Source organism: Nilaparvata lugens, chromosome 4 (genome assembly GCF_014356525.2).
Source record: "Nilaparvata lugens isolate BPH chromosome 4, ASM1435652v1, whole genome shotgun sequence".
Classification (NCBI taxonomy): Eukaryota; Metazoa; Arthropoda; class Insecta; order Hemiptera; family Delphacidae; genus Nilaparvata; species Nilaparvata lugens.
The window spans coordinates 32,043,012-32,069,999 of record NC_052507.1 but is presented as its reverse complement, the minus strand read 5'-3'; the positions used below and the strand labels follow the sequence as shown (position 1 = coordinate 32,069,999).

At 32.6% G+C, this 26,988-nt stretch overlaps 1 protein-coding gene across 1 annotated transcript in view; it reads left to right on the top strand.

Annotated features, from left to right (window-relative positions):
- Positions 1-220: 220 nt before the first annotated feature.
- The window catches only part of LOC111053850 (aldo-keto reductase family 1 member B1), a 29,955-nt gene continuing 3,187 nt past the window's right edge, over positions 221-26,988 (top strand). The window contains exons 1-6 of the mRNA XM_022340781.2: positions 221-616; positions 12,777-12,944; positions 13,781-13,897; positions 18,261-18,455; positions 19,450-19,656; positions 26,687-26,835. Of these exons, the coding sequence (XP_022196473.1) occupies positions 542-616; positions 12,777-12,944; positions 13,781-13,897; positions 18,261-18,455; positions 19,450-19,656; positions 26,687-26,835 (911 nt within the window). The 5' untranslated portion in view covers positions 221-541. The remainder of the gene's footprint in view (positions 617-12,776; positions 12,945-13,780; positions 13,898-18,260; positions 18,456-19,449; positions 19,657-26,686; positions 26,836-26,988) is intronic.

Below are 26,988 nucleotides of genomic sequence, written 5' to 3'. Positions count from 1 at the left end.
AGTATTGTAGGTTGTAGCACAAATAAGAAAAATAAACTACCCCTATAATTTCGGTGCTAAAAAGTAAAAAATATTGATTTAATACTGCAAATATCGATCAAAAACATCGATGGCAGGAAAGTATTGGTGGCCTTTCATCGATGTCAAAAATATCGGATATCGACCCCAAAAACATCGATATTTGCAAAACATCGATGTTCGATACCAAACACTCTGTCAAGCTTTCAAGGACAATACAATGGAATCGGATCAATGAACAGTTTCCCCAATTGGACGGTGTCGAGAGTCGAGATAGTAGCCCTATCACCTGATAGTATCATAGTATATCGTATCGTAGTAGATAAATAGCTTTAAATTGAATGCCACTTTGGTTTTGTAGGTTTAGTTGTCAATTTGCTTTAGTAGAAGAACTGTGGTAACTTTTTCACCAATAATTTCATTGTGCCGGTATCCCATTTTATATTCAGCCAGTTTCACTTTACTTCTTCACTCCAATTATTAGAGGATATTCGTTTTATCTAAGTTATTTCAAGTGGTACAGATGGGCTCAAAAGTTCCTTTTGTTCAGTTCAACAACGGCAACCGGTTTCCAATTATCGGACTGGGCACTTGGAAGGTTAGAATTTGTATACTAATTTACTGGTGAACTTGAAATTTTATTCTAATGGTATTCTCACTTGGTTAAATAATATTCTTTTATTATCCTTTTTATAAAGTGTAGCTTATATGATTTTAACTAAATTTAAAGAGATGTTTATGCTACGGTACTTTTAATTTAATATTTTTGTTTATCAACCACACGCAGATGTTATGTCAACTACTTTGTATACCGTAGCCTACTGTACCTTTTGGGTGTCATTCATAATCTTTGTATATGTAAGATATCTGAAAAATGTGCGAGTATTTCAAATAAACCTATTTATGATTTGAAAAATGGTAAATTTGAATTACTTTTAGCTTGTTCTCTAATAGCGTATTCCGTTAGGTCTACCGGTACCGTAGGTAGCCTACTTGATTTGATAGGTGAAAAATAAATTTGTAAGTTGTTATTGTTTTTTAACTTATATAAAAATGTTTTTAAAATCAAAAGGGTGCTAAGGAATTATTATATATACCATATAAAATATTATATTTAACTGAACATTTTAGCATAACCAACATAAGAACTTGTATCTCAAATTGGTAATGATTTCAGGTTTTGAAGAACCAAAATGTATGATTTGATATTTTGATGTTCTATCGATAATACCTACCTAAATATGTGAATACCTTATTATGGTATTAGCCTAATACATATTTTAATGTCAATAATACCTACACCAGATACCACAATAATTTATTATAGAATTGAGGAAACTAGAATTATATCTGTAATCTCTATTGGTTTTTCCTATAATAGTGTATTTATTACCATAGGCCTACTAGCTGGCCCGGTGAACCTCCTACCGCCAAAAAGTCAATGTATCTCATGTCATAGGTACTTGACTTTATTTGGTGAATCATGAAATCTGACAATCAATATTTTCATTTACATCTCAGCATTCATTGCCTGGACTAATTGTTTTCAAGGCAAAAATAGCACTGGACAATTTCACATCCAGTGCTTTTACGTGACTATCCCACTTAATATTTCTCTGCAGGTCAACACCAAGAAATCTAATCATCTCAGCAGAGCAACATTCCTCTCCTGTTTCTGAGTAAAGAGTATGTGCAAAACTTCCAGAGCCCCGAGTAGAAAATTTGAGATGAGGGGTTATCTTCAAATTCAGTTTTAAAAGATTACAGCTGAACCGATGACTAAGCTGCTCAAGAGCCTGCACCGATTTCCGCTGGACTTCATCATCATCTTTACCCTTCACAATCACAGTCGTATCATCTGCATAGAGAATGAGGTCAGATCCAATACTATGAGGCAGGTCATTAATAAAAATATTGAAAAGTACAGGACCTAAGATCGATCCCTGAGGAACCCCACATAGATTTATTTTCCATTCTGATCTCTCTACCCCGCCACCTCCGTTTGTCAGTCTGACTGCCTGAAATCTCCCAGAGAGATATGAATTGAAAAACCTGGCTGCTTTTCCTGTAAATCCATAAAATTCTAACTTCTTCAGCAACAATCCATGGTTGACCATGTCAAAGGCTCGGGAGAGGTCACAGAAGAGGCCAATGGCAGTCTGAGACCCATCCAGAGCCCTCAACACGCTCGTTAGCACATCAAAAATTGCGGACTTTGTTAAGAAACCCTTTCGAAAACCATACTGTTCTCATGATGTATGGAGTTACTTTCCAAAAATTTAGTAATCTGATTAAAAGCAGCCATTTCAAAAATCTTAGTGAAAACAGTAAGCAGTGTAACAGGGCGATAATTTCCAACATCTTTTCTATCCTCTTTCTCATACAGTGGTTTGATAACTGCAAAATTGAGTTTTTCGGGAATTCGCCATTTAAAATATACAAGTTAATAGCATGCCTAATTAATAGCATGAGGTTCAACAATTATTGGGCATGCAGCATTTATTACTGAACTTGGAATATCATCCCACCCAGTTGATTTGGATATTTTTTAATCCCAGAATAATTGTTTAACCTCACTTTTGCTTAATTTCCTGAAACAAAACTGTCTTCCTTGACCTTGAGCATTTCACAAAAGATTTATACTTCCTCTCAATAGCGTTGGGCTAGAAACTTAATTATGAGACCGCAGAAAATGATTGTTGAAAAGTGTCGCTACATCCTTAGAATCAGAAATGACCTTGCCTCCCTCATTCAATGAAATATTCATGTTAGTGATTTTTTTGTAATCCTAGCTCATTTTTGACAACCGCCCTTGTACCAGCATTCAAATTGGAAGATTTGGTGATGAATTCCTCGTTATTCCGTTGTCTTACTACAGAGATAACCTTTCTAATAATTTTCTTATAAGCCTGAAAATACTCCAAGAAAGAAATGAAATGAAAAAATTCTTTATTAGGCGGACTCCTATTAGTCTTAGCCTCAATAAACAGCTTTCTCTTCATATCACAAATGACGTTCTTATTCCCGTAGTCAAACTACTTTGCTCTATTGCTTTTTCAAATGAGATTTGTTCTTTTTAAGATGCTTAACAGGTAAAGCTGACAAGAAGGATGAATGAAATTATGGAAGAAAGTATCAAATGCAGTTTCAGCAGATGAAGCAATAAAACAAGAATGCCATTTTTTGTTTCTTAATAATTTCAAAAAAGTTTCGATTAATGCTTGATTTATGACTAGTTTTTTTTAGTGGGTTCAAATTTTTGTCTGAGCTGGATTATCTGGGCTGAGTGATCGAACATTCCCAAGTCAACTGTACTACCATTGATACCATCCAACATTATATTAGTTATATATACCATTATCAATACAAGTGGATGTTTGTGATGTTATTCGGGAGGGCTCCTTCAAAATAAAGTCAAAATTATATAGTCCGAATTATGGAATATAATTCGGCGATTGTGGTAGTCATCCAAGAGATCCTCCCCCGTTCAACTCCCCCCCACCCGGAAAATGTTTGAAGTTTTCAACCGAGAACAGCATTTGAGAAATTTATTTTTTCAAATTAGATTTTTGGATTTGTTCATTCAAATTCCAAAATCGTGATGCTTATTTCCGCACCCTCAACATTTTCTCAAATACGGTACCACTTGAAAAATCCCGATCGCCCCTCCCCCCTTGTATCCGTCTCTGAATATAACGCTTAAAAAATTACGTTGACTTATTTTTTACCTCCAAAAATGTTTCCGCTTCACATTTACATTTACCGGTGCACTATGCTTCAGCGCGTTCAATCATATGCATTTATTTGAACCCTTTCAGTTACCTTCACCGCTCCATACTTTTTAACCCTAATTGTGGGCCTCATTTAAGCCACCTCTTCAGTACGTTTCTTTTTATAGCCTATAGAATTGGAAATTGGAGGGAAGAGAATCCATCCCACCTATAACGGTGGACGGACAAAAGAAGTTGGCTTCAATTAGTAGTAGTAGGTAAAGCCTAAGTCATCACTGTGAACTTCTCTGGTTTGAAAGGAATTACTGCAAATTGCATCAATTCATGCCATACTAAATTCTTCAGGTACTAAGTTTCAACTAAACTTGTAAGAAGTAAGCACAGATGTTTTTAAACTACTGTATTTACATTGAACGAAAAAGACTAAGAAATTGTCAAAAAACCACTGATTCATTGATAATTAGAAAGACCGGTTTCGGTTATTACACCACCGTCAATCTCTGATAAACTAAAACTAAATACAAGAGCAGCAGAATTTTGCTGTCACAAATGGGTATGAAGAAAGTATGGTGGACAGATTATTGAGTAAAATTAATAGAAAAATTTCAATCAATTCTAGCTTTGTAGGCTCAAACTGTGAGGAGAAGACTTGGATAACAATTCCAAATTTAGGCCTTGTATCTGATAAAATAGGTAGGGAATTGAAGAGGAATGGATTTCATGTTGCTTTCAAGACCAAACCGATTTTAAATAGTCTATTTAGCTGGAGTAAAGACAAAATTGATATTTGGGATAAAAGCGGGGTGTACAAACTTAACAGTATAGTTTAAATGACCAGATTAATTTCAACCAATACAACACTACGAATTTAGTTTTATCATAAAATTGTAAGCATACATTAGTCAATAGTTTTTCCATTTACATATTTGTTTTATTATCTTTCACACTTGTTTTCTTGGTTCTTATTTTGTACTCAAAGTAAATTTTATTATCATGGCGATTCTGTTGCTTAAGCCGCCATTTTGTCACACCGTTGAGGGGGAGGAGACTGTCTAGCTAGGCCAATGGCAGGCGTTCATGCCCTCGACCAAAGCAGTACTCGCCTACCAGTATAAATTCTGCTGCTCTTGTATTTAGTTTTAGTTTATCAGAGATTGACAATGGTGTAATAACCGAAACCGGTCTTTCTAATTATCAATGAATCAGTGGTTTTTTGACAATTTCTCAGTCTTTTTCATTCAATATGAATAATTACCACAATATCAACTTCTCAACTACACATAAAGTATACTGTATTTACAGTTGAGAAATGAGAAGCTTTGCAGTGGTGGTATAATATATTTTGTCAAAACGACTTGCTTTAATAATGTGGTCCCATTGTTTATTTTTTCCTTTATAGTATTTGGTATCTTTTCACGGTGGGAATCATTCTCAACTAGTTATTAAATTATTATATAATCGTGTCGAGTAATAATTACTCATTATTAATGAATAATAAATCTGTCTACAATAAACTTTTACAACAATTTAACAATCCGTTTCCATATCCTAATTTCTTGAATCATCATTTTATTAACCAGAATGAAATATCAATAAAATTAGACTGGACAAGGAAAGCGAGTGAATAGCATTAAATAAATGCAGGTGAAGATGAAAGGACCCAAGATGATGGCAACCCGAGATTGGATAAGGTGGCACCACATGGGGGTGGCTTAAGCTCGGTCACGAATTTAGTTTGCAAAGAAAAACAAAACAACACTTTAAAATATATTTATTTTTAAGTTTTGCTTTATTTTATGTCAAATTAATATTGAGGAGTCATTTGTATTGTTTTGAATATAATTAGAGCTTTTATTTTAATATTATGAATTGAATCGATTTGTTATATGAAATTTTCTTTGTTATACTGGTATAAATAACATAATCTTGAGATTGAAAAGGAGAGATCAAAAGTGAACAAGATAACTCATTACAGCAACTCACTTGTGAAGTGAAGTAAGGCTGGTTTTGTTACTCAATTACTTTTTTATAACCGTGAGTCCTGGTACAAGGAAATTCATCGTTAACTGTCATTAAGAATTATTGAGAATTGTTTATCTTGTTCCATGCAAAAATGTAGTTCCAATAAGATGTTGACCTTCCTTGTTGAATACTGTAATAATTGTTTCAAAGAATTCAACCACAAAGAATGACGTTGCTCTAGTAAACATTTAATAACATCTGGAGAGTATCAAAGGTAATATTGTTAATAGCTTAATGTCCAATAAACTTCATGATAACGTAAAAACTGTTTATTTTAAGTTCAAAACTTATTCTCATTCAACCGAATAGGATATAATTTAGTTTCTATTTTTATATGATTGAACTTAAAAAAATATTATCTCGATTATCGATTACAAAGGTTTTTTAATTGTGTTTTTTTATGAACATGGAGTAAATGTATTTCAAGAAATTTAACAGAAGATTGATTATTCTAGGTTTAGCCTATAGCCTAAATGAGAACTTTGAGAATTTATCTTTTATCAAACTTCTTGTTTCAAATTATTCATACTTATTCAAATTGGAAAAAAACTTATTATTCACAGTTCAAAATAAGATTTTGCAAAGATTTCAAGATTTTTTTAATGTAATTTTTAGAAAATTGTTATCGTACTGAAGAATATCAATCAATTGATAGTCTTTATTCTTTATAGGGCCTATATATATATTAGTCCAGTCAAATGGTCGTTTTTCAGGAAACATCCCCAAAATAATTTTTCTCGACGGTTCTTTATGTGTTTTGGGGCGCTGAAACCTAATCTCGAAAACCTTGAGTTTCTTGAGAAAAATCATTCTTGACAAAATTAAAAAGAATAAAAGTTCCAATAAATTGAGTGGTCGAGCAGGACTCTACCATTTTTGGTTCCGGAGCTACGAATTTTCAAAAAAGGGGTATTTTTCAAGGGTTTTTCAAAACTATACAAACTCACCACTTTCACCCTATACAACTTGAATATTTTTCTAGTAGGCCTAATGATGAAAAACCACACATCACGTGAAAAAACAATTAATTCTGAACAGGATTCCTTAGGAATTTTAAAATTTAGTTGAAGGGGAGGGGTAGTACACCCAAAAATAGAAAATCAAATACTTCAGTCAAAATAAAAAAATCAATATAATACCTTTCCAAGGCCTTCCTGACAAAAAACATACTTCGGCAGAAATCATCTGAAGAGGGTTATGCTCTATGAGAATCACCCGTTAGAAACATTTAATCATTTAATTCCATTATTTCTGGGTTGGGGGGGGGGAATCCATAAGGATACGTCAAGGATCAAAACTTAAACACATACAACTTTTGACTGAATGGTTAGATCTCCTTGTACTACAGCTCATTCTTCTCAGCTCGTCACGGCGGTTCAAAATCATGCATCACTAGTCAAATTCGGTGGAAAAATAAAAGATTCCTTCTCGAGTGTACTTTAGCCCATATTTCCAGGCACAAAAAAAATGGCCAATTTCTTTATTCAAAACTGTTTATCTCGGTAACCCGAAATGATAAAAAATTGTACTTAGCCTCGATTTGAAGAACAGGTTATCCCCTTTTATGTGAAGTAAATGATTTATGTTAGAATGTATGCGTGAAGTATGATATGATTGTTTAAAAAATTCAGGAATTTGGCGATATTTTCCTCATTTTCACAGTCTCGACAGTTTTTCGATAATAAACATTGATGCAATATAGATTTAAGTTAATTAAGCTTATAGAACATGAAATTATCTTCTATTTCATACCAATCGCAAGTTTCTATCATGTATCATACTCGATTTAGAGACTCTTGAATAACAGTAAAATCACAAAAAAATGAAAATCATCATTTTTCAATTGGCTGTAACTTTTAAACGGTATTGAAATCAGAAAAATGATTAATAGTCGTAAAAAGAGGAAAAAATTCTCTACAATTTAGACTACTTTTCGGATTTTTTACCTTAAGTGTTTCACAAGATACGTAACTTTGAATATGTAAATATAGGTCACTCAATTCATCAGTAGTCCAGTTGAAAAGTCACTTTTCAAAAACTAGTCCCAAAAACATTTTTCTCAACGGTTCTATATGTAATTTGGGGCGCTGAATTCGAATCTGAAATTGTTTGACATATTTTAGGGATTTTTTCAATTTTTTGTTTAATCTCAAAAACCTTATTTTTCGAGAAAGAGCATTCAGTAAAAAATTGAAGATAATAAAATTTCCAATAAATTGAGTGGTCACGCAGGACTCTACCATTTTTGGTTCCGGAGCTACGAATTTTCAAGAAATTGATTTTTTCATAATAATTACATGTTAATCTACCACTTTTACCCTAATTAGTCCAGTCACTATATACATTGGTGCATGCAATTTATATTGTAGTACTGATTTTTTAATATATTATCTGGGTACATAGGAGAAGTCCAGAACCGATTTCTTCATGCAAAGTTTCCTTGTGCTAGATACAGGGTGGCCCAAAAACCTCGTATTTTCGGCTCATTTTCCAGTTTTCAGCTATTTCTGCCAAATCTCGTCATCGGACAGAAACATTTGCTCTCGCCTTTTTTTTAGATTATGAAATTCTGAATAAAATGAGATCATTCGGAACTCTTTATCTCCAATGAGTACTGAGTTATGATTTTTCAAAAATGAGTGAAATTTGAAGAAAAAAATTAATTTTGATGAATTTTAGTTTTTGATCAACAATATCTTCCGATTGTTACCATTTAGATGTATAATTCAAAATCCCTCTGGGCGTATTTTTGTGCTCTACAATCTGAGATCAGGTAGAGCGCTCTATCTCATATAGATTTCCAGATACACTTGACAACAATGCTCCTTGTACTCCTTGTATTGTAAAAAACACCTAATTTTCAGCTTCAACCATCATCACCAACTACATTGTCCTCACATTGATATTTCGCACAATGACATAAGTTCATGATATTATGTTCTATAAGAATCACCCGTTAGATGCACTTCATTTCAGTATTTCGTAGTGGAGAGGCGCCCTTAAGGACATGTCAAGGATCAAAATTTCAAACACTTATAACTTTTGATACAGTGTTCAGATTCTTTTCGTCTCGTCAAGGCCGTCCAAATTCATGCATCATAAGTCAAATTCGGTCGAAAAATGGAAAATTTATTGTTGAGTGTACTTTAGCCCATATTCCAATACCCAAAAAATGGCCAATTTCTATATTCAAAGCTATGTATCTCGGTAACCCCTTATTATAAAAATCATCACTTGATCTTGAAATGTACAATAGAATTTTCTCTTTCATCTGCTGTAAACGATTCATGGAAAAATATGTTCGTAAAGTGAGTTTCGATTGTTGAAAAAAATCCGGAATCAGACTCGTTTCAGAAACTCGTGATCAACAGAAAAATCACGAAAAAATTGAAATCGCCATTTTTAAAATCTTCTGTAAATTTCGAATTGTATTGGAATCGAAAGTATTATTTATTGGAGTGGGTAGAGGGGGACAATTTCCACATTCTCACTCGATTTGGAAATTATATCAGAAGTATTTCACAAGACATGCAGCTTTGAATATAGAAATTGACCATTTTTTGTATATTGGAATATTGGCTTAAGCACACTCAACAATACATTTTCCATTTTTCGACCGAATTTAACTTATGATGCATGAATTTGGACCGCCTTGACAAGACGAGAAGAATAAAGTGTAGTACTATGAAATCTGAGCACTGTGTCAAAAGTTATAAGTGTTTGAAATTTTTATTCTTGAGGTGTCCTTAAGCGCGCCTCTCCACCGGGAAATACTGAAGTGAAGTGCATCTAACGGGTGATCCTCATAGAGCATAATCTCATGAACTTATGTCATTGTGCGAAATATCGATGTGAAGACTATGTAGTTGGTGATGATGGTTGAAGCTGAAAATTAGGTGTTTTTCACAATACAAGGAGCATTGTTGTCAGGTGTACCTGGAAATCTCTATAAGATAGAGCGCTCTACCTGATCTCAGATTGTAGAGCACAAAATACGCCCAGAGGGATTTTGAATTATACATCTAAATGGTAACAATCGGAAGATATTGTTGATCAAAAACTAAAATTCATCAAAATTGATTTTTTCTTCAAATTTCACTCATTTTTGAAAAATCATAACTCAGTACTCACTGGAGAAAGAGAGTTCCGAATGATCTCATTTTATAAACTAAAAAAAAGGCAAGAGAGCAAATTTTTTTTTGCCACGAGATGTGGCAGTAATAGCTGAAAACTGGAAAATGAGCCGAAAATATGAGGTTTTTGGGGCACCTTGTATCTAGCACAAGAAAATTTTGCATGAAGAAATGGGTTCTGGACTTCTCTTATGTACCCAAATAATATATTAAAAAATCAGAACTACAATATAAATTTCAAGCACACCCCCTTTTTTATGACTATATTGACTGGACTATACAACTTTGAGTATTATCAAGTAATGTTGAGGAATTACATATAATGTATTTATACAAGTACAAACACAAACAAAAATAGTATCATTAATGGCCTGCAATTAGTAATATATTGTGTAGGGTAAAAGTGTTAGATTCCCATAATTTTGAAAAAAACAATTTTTCGAAAATTCGTAAATCATTCGAGATGAAATGGAAAAATTGATAAAAGTCAGAAATTTTGGGGTTTTGACACGCCCTCTGGTGTGTCAGCAAATTTCAGATTCGAATTCAGCGCCCCAAAATACTATAGAACCGTCGAGAAAAGTTCTTTCTGGGCTGTTTCCTGAAAAATGAACATTTGACTGGACTAAAGGTGGTGGGAGGGGGTTGGAGGGGTATTACCACCCCGATTACGTTATTTTTTCAAATACACATTTAATAGATGTTATTTGAACCTAGTAATATAATATAAGCCATAATATGATTTTTTTTTTGTTAGGAAGGCTTGAAAAGGTATTATAATGAAAAATTAGCATTTTGGCTGAAGGACATGATTTTCTATTTTTGGCTGTATTTCCACTACCCCACTACTAAATTTGAAAAATCCTAAGGAATCCGGTTCAGAATTAATTGTTCTTTCACGTGATGTGTGGTTTTTCATCATTACTAGAAAAAGATTCAAATTGTATAGGGTGAAAGTGGTGGGTTTGCATAATTTTGAAAAACCCTTGAAAAATACCCCTTTTTTGAAAATTTGTAGCTCTGGAACCAAAAATGGTAGAGTCCTGCGTGACCACTTAGTTTATTGGAGATTTTTTCTCTTTAATTTTGTCAAGAATGATTTTTCTTGAGAAACTCAAGGTTTTCGAGATTAAATGGAAAAATTGAAAAAAAGTCCGAAAATTTGGGGGTTTTGGGGTGAAGCCGCCCTCTGGAGTGTCAGCAGATTCCAGATTCGAATTCAGCGCCCCAAAATACTTGAAGAACCATCGAGAAAAATTCTTTCGGGGCTGTTTCCTGAAAAACGACTTTTTGACTAGACTATAATTATTATATTTTTTATTTTCAAAGAAACAACTCTTACGCTGATTCGGGGCTCACTCATATTACAAAACCTTTTTACAGTAAAATGTAATCCACTTATTTTTTATCTAATTTCAAGGATTCTGTGTTCAAATATCGAATTTGATAAATATTCTGATTAGTTATCAGGCCTATGCATTTTTTATAAAGTAGTAATCCATTTATTCCTTCATAAATTTCTAGCAGTTTTTAGAACATGAATATATATTATAAGTCACTAAATAATTATTAAATAAACATCCTTGAAATGATAGAAATAATTCAAACGGTTGATTACGTCAACAAAAATCTATCATTCACATCCAACATGTGTCAATAATTGATCTAAATATTATTGCCTGTATAGTGAGTGATTATTGTAATCAAGGTTACATATTTGTTTCTGGGATATTGATGTTAGCTACCGTATTCCATTTTTTCTAGACGAATCAAAATGTACATCATTTCATTATACTTTCTTACTGCATTTGAACAAATGTTAATGTAAACTTTTCGACGAACTATTAATATTCTCTAAGATAATACTTTTATGCAATGGATTGCTTTTCTACTTACCGCAGTGTCCTCACTAATAAGGCTCAACTGATAACAAAAGATAACATAGGTCAATTCTAATCTGATGAACTTTGGAAAACTCTCAATTTTTCTTTTTTTGTGATTGACTATTGAGAGGATACTGCTATGAAACAATTTATAACTTATTTAAAAAAAAAACTACCGAATGGAATGTGTAATGTATTATTAGCATCTTATGATTGGGTCATAATTACAGCCTACTAATTATTTCAATCTGAAAATTATGCAAACTGGTGCATAGTGATAAAACGGGTTCATATACCCGGTTATTAAAATGTATTCAATTATTGATTTTTTATTATTTCTTATTCATTTATGATACAAATGACACTGATGTAATAACATTGGTAGATAAAATAAAAAGGTAGTCCTTGTGCTATTTTTCTTCCAAATTTGATTAGATTTGATTATAATCTAGTTTTGATATTACTGGAGTTTCAACATTCTCTTACATCAATTTGCACTGGGCCTATTGGTTTTGACATTTTGATCTACCTACAGGTTAACATTTCAGAATATAGAAGTTTTGGGCAATGCACGTTTATTCATTCCTTTACAATGTATGGATTGTTAGTCTACTTGAAGAAAATAATTAAATAAATATTCATATAATGTTGTTATAACCCGTTTACTTTATAAATACCGTTATTTCATGCTTCGATGTTCACCAATCAACAATGGTACCGCTGTTTACAAGTGGTCGTTGGTAAAATAACTTGTATTCGGGATCTGAAGCGCTCGTTATATTATATTCAAGACACTCGCTTTCACTCGAACTAAGGTTCGAACTTGGGTAATGCCTAAAATACAACCGCTGTATAAACTATTATTAAATTATATTTACATATTCAATTTGATTGTAAATAATAGTGAAGACTGATTTGGGGGTAATGCCTGTAGTCTTTCTTGTTTTTGAAGTAAATGAATAAATTAAAATTTTTTTGTGGTATTTTAGTCGAAGCCAGGTGAAGTAGTGGCCGCCGTGAAGTGGGCGTTCGACGCCGGCTATAGGCACATCGACTGCGCTCATGTCTATCAAAATGAGAAAGAAGTGGGTGAAGCTATTGGAGACAAGCTGAAGGAAGGTGTTATCAAACGGGAGGACATATACGTCACCAGTAAGGTAACTTAATGGCATTTTATTAATAAATGTGGAGATACTTTAAAAAAACTACATGAACATGGTGTAAAAAATACAAACATAAAACAAGAAAAACAAAAACTGAAGTGCCTTTTGTCTGTCCACGTACCAAGTTGAAGTTGTGGCACTTCAGATCACTAGGATAAGCTTGGCGTACGATTCATTAATAATTAATACACTTTGTATCGATTTAGTTGATTCGTTTATTTATTCCGTCATAGCTTTCCCTTTCTTTTCCATTTGCTCCTATTTTCTTATGCAACTGAATAAGTTAGTGTTGGAACTTCATGCGAATAATTCATTATTTTTTTTAGAAACCTTCATGAAACTACGTTCACCTATTTTCTTTGTTGTTGATATTCATAGTAGCAGACACTTCAGAATAGTTGATTTTCCTTGAATTGATTGTTTTGGATCAGTTGATACCAAGCGTTTCAGCTTTCTGTGATATACTTCAATTTTCGTATTTTGTTTCATATTTCATTTTGTTCTTCTTTGTGAATATTATCGTGAAATCACGTATATTCCAGTATGAATGTTAACTTAGTACATTGCAATTAATGATAATTCAGATTAAAATTATTTACATTTGAACCTCTGTGCCACAAAGTTAATTATTAAAAGCTAAAAGTTTCCTCTGTAGAGATGCATTTCTTGAATAGCGGTAGAAAACTAGTAAAATTAAAAGTTAAAAATTGTGTGACAAAATTGATTTATTTTGAGGTTGTATCGTATACCATTGATACTGTAAATCATTATAATGGATGATTTCGACTAAATTCGTTCAAAGTTTTCATTGAAATATTTCTGTTTCATAGTTGTGGAACACATATCATCGTCCAGACCTTGTCAAGCCAGCTTTGAGGCAAACCCTGAGTGATCTTGGTGTAGCTTACTTGGATCTCTACCTCATTCACTGGCCTCATGCTTTCAAGGTTAGTATAATATGAGAAATCATAACTATCAAATTATAAAATTCACCGTCAAAAAATCTCAAGTCAATAGCTCATAAGGCAATTTCCCTTACTTTATATCGGGTACACTTATTTAAAATATCACTGTTACTGTTGACTGGAAGAATGGAATAGATTAAACAATCTAGATAGACTTAACAATTTAGATCGTTTATTCTAGCCTGGAAGTCAAAGACTTCATGAACATACAACACATCGTAAACTTGAGCAAAATCAAAAACACTTCATAATGAAACTTGAGACAAACAAATACCGTACGGCAACAAGTTGAAACATCAAAATAACCAATAATTAAAACATGGGAATTTCAAATAAATACATACGAACTAGGTAGCCTATAATTAAATATTGATAGTGTATCCTGTCAGACAGTAGGGGTAGGTGGACAGCAAAAGATCTTCCATCAACCTGCTAAACTGTCTTACATCCCTGATTTTCTTCATCCATGGCTTCAAGATTCAAAATGAACTATGCATCTTTTTTAATTTCTATTAAACCTATTCATCAAACTATCGAGTGACTCATTCAATGATATTTCTATTTACTATTCAGAGTTTCTTCTAAAACAGATTTTCAACAGCTTTTCAAATTTCCTAATTTCAGTTTTACCAGCAAAAAATTTCTTGAGTTCTCAAATATCAGTGAACATACTATTACCTTCACAAAAATACTACTAAATGGATAAAAATAGTCTATTTTTTACAAAACAGTACGTCATAATGATCATTTCGGTTTTGGTATAAATATAATTTCAGACGTAGTTTCCAAACAATTTCAAATCATTTAAACTCTTCAATCAAAAAACTCTTCTGATGCAATCACTTTTTCCTTGTGTTGATAATGATAATGATGACGTTGGTAAAATCGTCAATCTATTTGTTAGTTCGAGTTGAATTTCTAGAACGTTCGTAAATATGATTGAGCGGAACAATCTATAGATCTATGGAATAACAAAACAAAACTTGTATTTATATAAACAAATATGTAATAATGATAGTGAGTAAAGTACTCTATTTGTATTGTTTATAATATAATATTTGAATTGGTTTTTATCTTGACGGTTTTTCAATTTGTGGCATGTTTATGAACGTTGATTACATGAATTGTTTTCCTCGTTGAAGTGGGTGATAGGGTATGATATTCCTGTAAAGTCGTTTGAACATACTTTAATGATGTTAATTACTTTTAGTTCGAGGGTTTTTGTCAACATATTCTACAAAAATTATTTACAGTTATAATCCACTTCTGAAGGTGTTTATTGTGGACTTGAATGTGAGTCAAAAGTCACTTTATAATGGCACACCTCTTACTCTGGAAGCGGCATTTTGATGAGCAAAACATGTGACTTGATTGATGGCCTCCCTTTTCCTATTACTAGCTCAATAGTTGTTATTGAAATCAATAGCGGCAGTGTGTTTACCACCCAACCTTTGTTTGCTGTCCTTGTCAAGCTTTATGACATGCTTTATTCAGTGAATATTGATCAAACAAGAATATTACAATAATAAGTGACGTGGAAAGGGATAATAATTTAAAAGTTCATAAAAGAGTTTTTTGGTAGCTGAATTGATGACAAGTATTATCTTTTAATAGTTCAATCCATATTTCATTCTACTGTTTACATACAATATCCAATGAACTATTTTTATTTTATTTTTTGCTGAGGGTGATCCCTCATGAGCTCTAGGCTTGTGCGTGGGTGATGAGGTGTATGATAATGAGAGATGAATGGACCTACAGTTTCAGTTGGGTTCTGAACCACCAGGAAACAATTTTACAACTCATGAATCATATTCAGAGGAGTTGGCTCAAGCGGTCACCCTTCCAACGGGAGTTGCAGGCGCATGATTCTTAACTAATCTAAGCGATAGCTTATCAGTGCGACCACTGAGTCAAACCGCTCCCTGGGGCTATAAAGTCTTCAATTTCAACTTTTGCAAGTTATATAGACTAGAAGTTTTATGATGCAAGAAACGCCTAGCTGATCAGTTTTTTCAATATAATAAAATTACAACAAGTTTGATATTTCAGTTTGATATGTATCTGGCATTATCTTAACAGAAACCTTTAACATGATCGGTAAATTAAAATTAAATTATTTTTTGCACTGTACGATCCATGAAAGTCCAGTCAAATGGTCGTTTTTCAGGAAACAGCCCCGAAAGAATTTTTCTCGACGGTTCTATATGTATTTTTGGGCGCTGAATTCGAATCTGAAATTTGCTGACACACCAGAGGGCGGCTTCACCACAAAAACCCCCAAAATTTTGGAATTTTTTCAGCTTTCTCATTTTATCTCGTAAACTTTGAGTTTCTCAAGAAAAATCATTCCCGACAAAATTAAAGAGAATAGAATTTCCAATAAACTCAGTGGTCGCGCAGGATTCTACCATCTTTGGTTCCGGAGCTACGAATTTTCAAAAAGGGTATTTTTTAAGGGGTTTTCAAAATTATGCAAACCTATCACTTCTACCTTATACAACTTGAATATTTTTCCAGTATAGATAAAAAACCACACATCACGTGGAAGAACAATTCATTATGAACAGGATTCCTTAGGAATTTTCGGATTTAGTAGTGGGGGGAGGGGGAATACACCCAAAAATAGAAAATCATGTATTACAGCCAAAATACAAATTTTTCATTATAATACCTTTACAAGGCCTTCCTAACAAAAATACATATTTCGGCTGAAATCATCTCACGAGGGTTATTTTCCATGAGAATAACCCGTTAGAAACATTTAATTTCAGTATTTCCCAGTGGGGGGGGGGGGAATTTTTGTACGTCATAAGGATATGTCAAGGATCAAAACTTTAAACACCTATAACTTTTGACAGAATGATCAGATCTCCTCCTACTACAGCTTATTCTTCTCAGCTCGTCAAGGCAAAATCATGCATCATAACTGGAATTTGATAGAAAAATAAAAAAATCCTCTTTTAGTGTATTTTAGCCCCTATTTAAATACACAGAAAAATGGCCAATTTATATTATTCAAAACTGTGTATCTCGGTAACCCGAAATGATAAAAAATGATACTTGGTCTTGATTTCAAGAACAGAATCTCTCCTTTCATGTGAGGTAAATGAATTTTGTAAAGATATAATCGTGAGGTAAGATACGTTTGATTAAAAAAATCAAGAAATTTGCGATTTTTTCCTCATTTTTGCAGTCTTGACAGTTTTTCGATAATAAACAGTCATCGAGTCATGCAAGATGGGTTAAAGGCAACGTAGCTTATAGAGCATGTAATTCTCTTCCATTTGAGACTAAGTTTCCATCATTTTGAAATTTCTGCTCGTGAACTCTCCTAGAAATTTAGGTGAGTTTTTTGTGAAGTTTGTATTAATGAATCACATACTTCAAATTCTGAACCATAAAAAAGTCTTATCCGAAGGTAAAAAGTAAAAATGTCAAACGATTAGAGGTGAAGCTAAGAGAAAAGATAGCTTAGTTTTGATGCTATATAGTGTGGCTTATGCTGTCTTTTCTGTATGGTTGAACCCAACTCAACTAATACGGATAATTCGTGGGTAGGAAGATTAAAGGTGGTATCTCCAAGTAGTAGCTGGTAAGTTGGTAGAATGTACCTAGTATCTCCGCCAATTCAACATAAAAGCTCACACACATCACACTTGGAGACCAGTGATATTTGAAAGATTACAGAACTGTAGGTTTCACATCTCTTTTTTGGTTGCCTCTCATTATAATAATGACAAATCATCCAAGCTCATTTTTAACTTTGCTATAGACTAAAAATAAATTCTTAATAACTCTTGAAACAGTTTCATCACATCACCATCAACCCAGTGATGAATAAGTTCTCATAAATTACCTGGGCGTTTTTCGATCTATCTCTCAAGAAGTAACTAAATACGTAATTATTCTTCACACATGAATTAGATTTTGAGCGTGTACCAGTCATTAGCTATTAACCGAAAATATTCAAAGATTCCTTCAAATTACTTTCATACCTGTAATTGTTTACTTACAAAAATATCATTCATGTGAACAACGTGATGAGGTTAGCAGACTAAACCAAGGAGCAAAGGAGGCTAATGCTTTCATCAATCACAAATCTGTTTATAAGCGATTTCGAAATTCATCCAATTCAATGGTTCCAAAATATTTGTATATTTGAATATATTCCAGATAACAATATATCGATATAACGTTGATATATTTATATCAATATATGGAATGGAACATTCATTTATGGGACATGTGGAATATTATATGGTTTCATGATACTTTGATGAATTTGTTGTATATTGTATTTTGGTCGAAAACTGACCATTATCTTTGAACTGTTGTCGACCAGGAAGAAGCAGGACTTTTCCCGCAAGACAAGGATGGCAAGACTGTGTACAGTGACGTTGACTACGTCGACACATGGAAGGCACTGGAAGAGTGCGTCAACGAAGGTCTCACTCGCTCTATTGGTCTATCCAATTTCAATAGTCAGCAGATAGACAGGATTCTGTCGGTGGCCGAGATCAAGCCAGTCGTCAATCAGGTAAATACTCAATCTATTTCTATATTTATTCATGTATTTGTATATATATTTTGTCATAATAATCTCACATATCTATTACGATACTTCACTTGGCTGTATCTATAAACAATTTTTAAAAACTTTCTTAGCCAAGCAAGCTTTGGAAATCAATCAAGAACTCTAAACCAGAAAATCGTTCATATTAGTTCATTTTAATCCATTAGGCAACCATAGTTCAGATAAGCTTCTGTTATTGGTTTCTCAACAACCAAAGCGTGATTGGCTCAGAATATTAAGGTTCTTTTATCATATACTACTGATGATAATAATAATAATAATATCCATTATCATATACTGACGGCCAAGCCACACAAGCCGTTTTTCAGACGAGTCGGCACAGAACGACGACAGGAAGCTCTTCGATTGGCTGATTCGAGAGAAGCTTCAGCCCAATATACTACGTTTTTTATGGTAATTGAAAAAAATATTTTCTCACAAATATAATCATTTCAAGGAATTTTAAATTTTCAAAAGTTAATAATCAAGCCATATTGCCTATCAAAGCTCTAGTTTATTGGCGTGAAGCGTACAAACTTGTCTTGAAACAGTCTGTGATAAAGTTAATATTATTTGTCTTTTTTATATTTAGGAATATCAATATCCTATTGATATCAATTTTTCATATTTTAGGAATTATCAATATCAGGAATTCAGGTCTCAGTGGAGCTAATAATGATCAATCATTGGGTGCAAACAGTATGAACAAACAGCACTCAATCATTGTATTGCCTAAAATATTGTTGTAATATTTTAATTTGAAACATTCAATTCATTAAAATTCTCTACAAATGCCGCAACTCCATGCTGTTTGATTCAACTGTTCAGCAATAAATGTCTTTAAAAAACAATGTTACATTAAAATCTAGTCGATGTTATTGTAATGAAAATACTAATCATATTTGTGAATGTTAAGGGCAATAAATAAATTTTAATTGAAATTTGTTCTTTATTCTAGGTTGAGTGCCATCCTTACCTGAACCAGAAGAAGCTGAAGGAATTCTGCGAGTCGAAAGACATCCTGTTGACAGCCTACAGTCCATTGGGCTCCCCGGACAGGCCGTGGGCCAAGCCGGGTGACCCCCAGCTCATGGACGATCCCAAACTCAAGACACTTGCTGAAAAATACCAGAAAACCATCGCTCAGATTCTCATCAGATATCAAGTGAGTTGAAGTGAGACACCTTCATTTCCAAATTCAGAATTATATCGTGTATTCAATCGAAACATAAACTAGTTACTAATTCAGAAAACTACTAGTAGTTCTGTGAACAGTAGACCTCACGCAGTATTTTCATCCACAAGTACCTGATTGAAACTATAGACCTTATGGAATACAGCTTAGACTGGCTTCTCCACACACCTGTGTAATCACTACTTGTCAGCTGATTTATGATGAATAATAATTCTATAGTATGATTATTACTCTAATATTGGCGTATGAAGGAGGCTCCTTTTTCCTTTTATATTATCCTTGAAATGCAAAATTTCGATATACAATCGTGACCAGGAGACTTACCATTCCTCAAAGACTGTATCTCAATGAGAATCTCATGATAATCTATTGGTCTTAAAAAAATAGAATTACAAACATTGTCTGATATGAAGCAATCTTTATAATTATTAATAGTATTTTGATCTATTACTCTCATAGAAGAAGTAGGTACTTCAATAAAATATGTATTAAAAGTGTCGGCTACTGTTTGTTCATCAGAGATTTCAATGTCATCTATCTTTAGTTTAATAGTTTGCTTTTTATTTGAAGATTGGCCGCACAACTTATTTATTTCCTTCCATCGGTTTTTGATAGATAAGTCTTTCAAATTTGAGTAGTATTTAATTTTTTCTTGCTTGATCCATGCTTTAATATTATTTTTCAAGGTAATATAAGAATTTTTAAGCCTATCACTGTTAGGGTTTCTAGACAACATTTTATATATTTTATCACGATTTTTAATTGCTATGCATAAACCATCTGTCATCCAGGGTTTGAGTTTTTTTAGTCGGATATGATTATGGTTCTCTAAAACTGAATATGTGGATTGATTCAAATAATTTTTTAATGTATCTAAAAATAAAGATAACTTATCATTTACATTCTCAATTAAATACATTGGGTCCCAATCATGTTGCATCAACAACAATTTTAATTTATCATAATCAATTCTGTCTTTTTTTATATTGACATGATTATTGTTAAATACACTTGATTCTGAAATGGTTATAGACACAGCTCGGTGATCTGTTATCAATGTATCGATGACATAACTACTAAGCCTATGATTATGTTTTTTGGACCTGAAGAATATATGGTCAATGCATGTTGAGCTTGATGATGTTACTCTAGTATCCATATCAATGAGGGATCGAAATCCATTACCATTCATTATTTCTAGATATTCAACAGTATTGATGTTATTCATATAATTAATATTGATATTAAGGTCTCCCAACATCATACAGTCTGAGCCATGATGCTGCTCCAAGAAAGTATTAAGACTATCCAAGAATTGGCTGCACTCAAATCCATGCCACCTATACACACACAAAACAGTAAATTTATAATTAAGAAGCTCACACTCCAGGAAAATAGAGTCAGAGCCCTCAATTCTGCAATCCATTCTAGAGCAACGAAGGCCACTCTCCTCAGAAACATAAACCATAACTCCTGATGCCGCAGTGAATTCGCTACCAGCATGAAAGCTCTCATAGCCGTCAATATTAAAGAGACGGTTGTCATCACAACATTGTAGCCATGTCTCTGACAAAACAATAATTGAAGGTAGCTTCTTCCAAGAATTAATATATGCGAGAAAATTGTCAAAATTTTTACCTATACTACGTATATTCTGATGCATTATGGTTCTGCCACCATCTTCCGCTAGAGGAGATGAATTAATTCCATCAATTCCTACAATATAACTACAGTTATCCTCCGCCATAGCAACAAATGGATTTAATATAAATTACATTCATATAGCACAAATAAATCATCTCCCTTATTGCAGTTACACCTAACAAGTTTGCATGTTTTTTAATAAAAAAAGTCCAATAACCAATAATAATTATAAGTGAGTCCTTACCATATGATTTTGAAAAAATTACAACATTCATACAACGAATCTCATATTGAGAAAAATAAATTACGAGTTTGCCAGAAATAAGCATAGAAATAAACAAGCAGTGAGAGCATGACTGTCAACTGTATAGTATAGAGCACGAATTTATTATTGAAATGATAATGGAAATAAATATCAAATAGATAAACTAGTTAAAAATTTCAATTCTAGGTTAATATAAAAACGATGTGAATGAGTGACTAAATTGAATCATTCAGAAAAAAAAATAAATATAAAATGATCAAATATTTGAACTAGATGAGAATTTCATTTCTAGATTAATTTATAACTATATTAATGTGTGACTTGAGTGAATCATTCAGAAAAGAATAATTGAAAAATAAAAAAAATAATAAAAAATAAATGAAAAATTATTAAATATCAAAAAAGAATAAATAGAAAGTCAATGTCTGATCTAATATAAATAGAGACACAATTAAAATTCTGTGCTTTGATAATTAGTTGGAAAAGTTGAAGTCCTTAACTAGTTGGAAAGTCCGAGATGTCCTTAATAGCAATAGCCCTAGATGAATCATCCCTTCGAATGAAGACATTGCCATTCTTGAACCAAACATATTTGATGATTCTCTGCTTTTGAAGTTCCTTTCCTTTTAAAAACAGCTGACGATTATGTGGAGACATGGTATCATTTATGTAGAGAGTTTGTGAGTTATCCTTCCAACCAATCTCACTCAGAATGATTTTGCCTTTTTCACTTTTTTTCTTCATGAAGTTTTGTTTGTCCGGATAGCTATGAAATTTGACGATAATTGAAGGTGGGGATTTGCGAGTTGCATCATTAGATAGTCTATGACAGTTATTTATCATACTCGGTTTGAAATCGAAATTAATGAGATTGGAAATCACTGTTATCATCTCGATTATATTTTCACCATTCCTGAAAGGTACACCTACAATGTTAATACAGTTCATTGTAAAACATTTAAACATTTAAACATTTAAACATTTAAACATTTAAACATTTAAACATTTAAACATTTAAACATTTAAACATTTAAACATTTAAACATTTAAACATTTAAACATTTAAACATTTAAACATCTAAACATCTAAACATTTAAACATTTAAACATTTAAACATTTAAACATTTAAACATTTTTACATTTAAAAATTTAAACATTCAAACATTTTTATATTGTGATGTACCAAAGGATTGTACAGCCCTTGAATTATAAATCAGATTATTCATAGGCATTATACGAGCAAAATAAATTCCATCACTGGGAAAGCACCATAATCTTATCTAAGGCAGATAAACGACAGTTATCTGACCTACAAAGGCTGAAACTAATAAATCAGGAATTATATATATTTCAGAAATTTATTAACTGAGAAAACCGTATGTATTTGTAATGTTTATTATTTTGATGAGCAAGGCAATATTTGAAGGTTAGAATTGAATCAAAACATAACCTTAACAGACCAAAGCTAACTTGTCAACAAATAGCCAATTGAAAAGGCAGTTTGATTAATAATTGATCACAACAGTTATATAATATTAATGTTTTCATTTTTTATATTATAATTTTTATGCCGAATGGGCCTAAATTTTTATTTATGAGCTGTCATGAAGATATATTGGTTAAAAATACGAAGACAAATTAGCTTAGCCTATATATGATGATTGAGGATCGATACTCTAACATATAAAAAACTATGTAAACAAAAAAGATATATTTATTTATCATTATGATTATTATTATTACAAGCATGTGTATTATTATATGTTTTATACTCTTACTTTATGTTATAAAAGCACGTCTATGTTCTAAAAAATCATTAACTACTGTTACTTAACAAATGTATATCGTGATAGATGAATTTATATTATTTATTTGTATATTTTTATAATTATATGGAACCTAATAATAATTTAGAACAACCTACAATCAGGAATTTTGCTCATTTAAAAGCTTTAAAGTTGGATACACTTCCACCACCCATTCAGCGTATTGGTTACGTCACAGAATCTGACCAATCCCAAATTAGTATGTAAATTTGGCGAGATAAATTTCTAAGAAGAAACTCAAGTGGAAATTATAGGAGGAAGACTCGAGGCCATTTTGCGGAAATCACCAGTAGAATACAGACCTGGTCCACATACTTAATTGTTTAAAAGCTTTAATTCCTGTTTTAATGTAATTCGATCTTTGTCTTTCTGTTTTAAAAAGTTGTTCTAAAGTTCCTATAATAATCTGTGATATTAATTTTTGCGATTTCATTTAAATAAACCCTGAAATTATAATAGTGAGGTCTGTTCAACGTTTTTTGCCACAAAGAAGGATCCAGCCGGAACGATATATTATACGGCCGAATATACTTCAAATACAAAAACAGAAACAAAAGTCTACGTAAGTTATTCGAACATATAAAGGGGATCCCCGTTAATCTACAAAAATTATACAGCGTATAAATTCGTCAATTTGGGAAAAGTCATAACTATAGATTTAAGGGTATAAAGATACCATAGATGATTTTTATTGCACTAAGTAAATTTTAATATTCACGCTGTACTTGGCCAAAAGGTCTATTTCCTTAGGCGAAACCCCACCCTGATAATATTTTCAATTATTTATTTATTTTATTTTTTAAATTATAATTTTGTATTAGCTTACTTTGCCTATTTGATTAGCACATTTTATGACCCTTTCCAAGGGCTATCACCCATCTCATTTTGTTCAATTAGAAAGTATTAAATTTTCATATAGTATCTATTATTTGAAGATTCAAATTCGCTATCATTTAATATTCATTCCCTATCAGTTGGAAATTATATTTTGTAAAATCTGTTCATTTATCTATTCAATATTTTGCTGTCTGAGAATATTTTCCAGAATATATTTATATTACCTTTTCACTGAACTGGATTTATTTCATTACACCTCCAAATTCGTTCTTTCTCGACTGACACATATCGATCGTGCGAGACACGACCTGTTTTGCAATAGTCAGATATTATCGAGTATAGTACTTATTATTAGAATATTATTTCTTCTGGTGGTAGATGGTAGTCGATATTCTTATCAAATAATAAATCATTTTTTTGGAGATATCCTCCAGAATCAAATGAAAATCGACTGCCATCAACCTACCACATCGAGGTGTATTGGATCCAGCATTCACAACCAGTCAACATTACAAGGAGAGGTAATAGGTCGCATACTCGAAGTATTTACTATTTTGGTTCAGCACTTTGCAATCATATAACCTATAGTATTTATCAGAGACCCGGTTCGCATGGATTTGTTATTTTGTCTGTTGTCTTGTGCGGTCTAATATCTCTTCCAACTGTAACACAGGTATTAGAACCTAAGTATATTGGTTATTATTTGGAGAAGGAACTCTCACAGAAATTTATATCACTGTCTGATCCTAGTGACAGCATTGATCATATTAGGCAGATTCAAACTGAACTGCATTTTATTACGGAATTGGATTTAATTTTAATCCACTACATAATCACTTACAGCGCTAATTTAGAAATTTACAGTCCCTACTTCGGCTACCTTTGTAGACCGCCAAACTATCAATCTAGCAAATTAGTTTTCAAACCAGTTTCATCCATACACTGTTCACTCTGTTTAAGCACTCTGAATTCAGTGATACCCCTTCCCCGGCAAAACGAAGGTTAGTCAACCTCACCTACAACTACGAATTACTGAGTTATAATAATTATCTATGTTTGTGTCCCCCCCCCCCCATGGAGCTAGACCCGTGACAACATTTAAACATTCACGTAATGTTATGTAGGCCTACTGCATACAGAGTGCTTCCGAACTCCCTACCAATATTCTAGGTCATTGTTCCTCAGTACGAAACATATCTAAATATCATTTCCAAACTGTCCAAGGGTACTTATTAGTTACTTACACAGCCGCCATTTTGCTTTTTCATTTAGGCTACAATTTTTTTTCTAAATAATGAAGAATCACACATAATGTAAAAATACAACCAATTCTGAACAAGATTCCACAGAAATTTTGAAATGTAGTGTTGTGGGAGGGGGAATACTAGCAAAAATAGAAAAAAATGTCCTACAGCCAAAATACAAAATATAAAATATAAATTTTCATTGTTATTACTTTCCAAGACTTTCCTCACCAATCAAATCATTATTTTGGATCATATTGTTATACAAGGGTTATGTTATTTTTAAATCACCCGTTAGATGTACACAGTTCTCAACGGAAGAGGGTTAGGTTAGGTCAGGTTAGGTACTCGATTTCAAGATTTCCTAGAGGGTAGGCTCCTTATAAGGACACTTCAAGGATTCAAATTTCAAACACTCATAACTTTTGACACAATGATCGGATCTTCTCGTACTACATCTCATTCTTCTCAGCTCGTCAAGGCGGTTCAGAAATTTCTAGATTTTATAGCTATCTAACCGTATAGGATACATGAACTGCAATCTAGAAGAACTGAGACCCTCCCTATATCAGCTGTATCACTTTGCCAAAATTTCAACACCAACATAATTATTGTACATTCCAATCATGTTTATTGCTTTACGTCCTGGACTCAAAATAAGACTTGATATATCCTAGAGTTTCTTGACTGAGAAAGATGATTTAGATCCGAAATGAACTGCAATCGAGAAGAACTGAGGCCCTCCCTATATCAGCTTTATCACTTTGCCAACATTTCAACAACAACATAATTATTGTGCATTCCAATCATGTTTATTTCTTTAAGTCCTGGACTCAAAATAAGACTTGATAGATCCTAGAGTTTTTTGACTGAGAAAGATGATTTAGATCCGAACTATTCAAGTCCTAGACTCTGTAAGTTCAGAACTTATAAATCTAGAGCTCAGAAACCGGCTCCTAATTTAGTTTATTCATCAATATTAGACATTAGATCAAGTATTACTTTGAAACTTATCATGAAATGGTGTGTATTTTTCATCTAACTTCAACTAGGAAACATTCACTGTACTTTTCTGTACATTTTCTGAGCTGATTCAACTATATATATATATATACAACTATATATTCAACTATATATTTGGAGACTTGTAATTTGGAGTAATATTCAATTTTTTTCTTACTAGGCTCAGAGAGGTGTTATTGTTATCCCTAAATCAGTGACGAAATCCAGAATTGAGAGCAATTTCGATGTGTTCGACTTTGAACTGGCTGATGAGGATATGAGTTACATTGACAGTTTCGATTGCAATGGAAGGGTTCTACATCTTGATTGGTAAGCAAAGTTCTATTTTCGTACTGAATCTTAAGCAGGTTTAATATTCCGCTTTGAATTTATGTCTATATAAGCCTTGTGCACACCACTACAATTCGCATGACGGCGACGGCGACGGCGATGATTTTAACCAAGCTAATTCTTTCGCTGCCG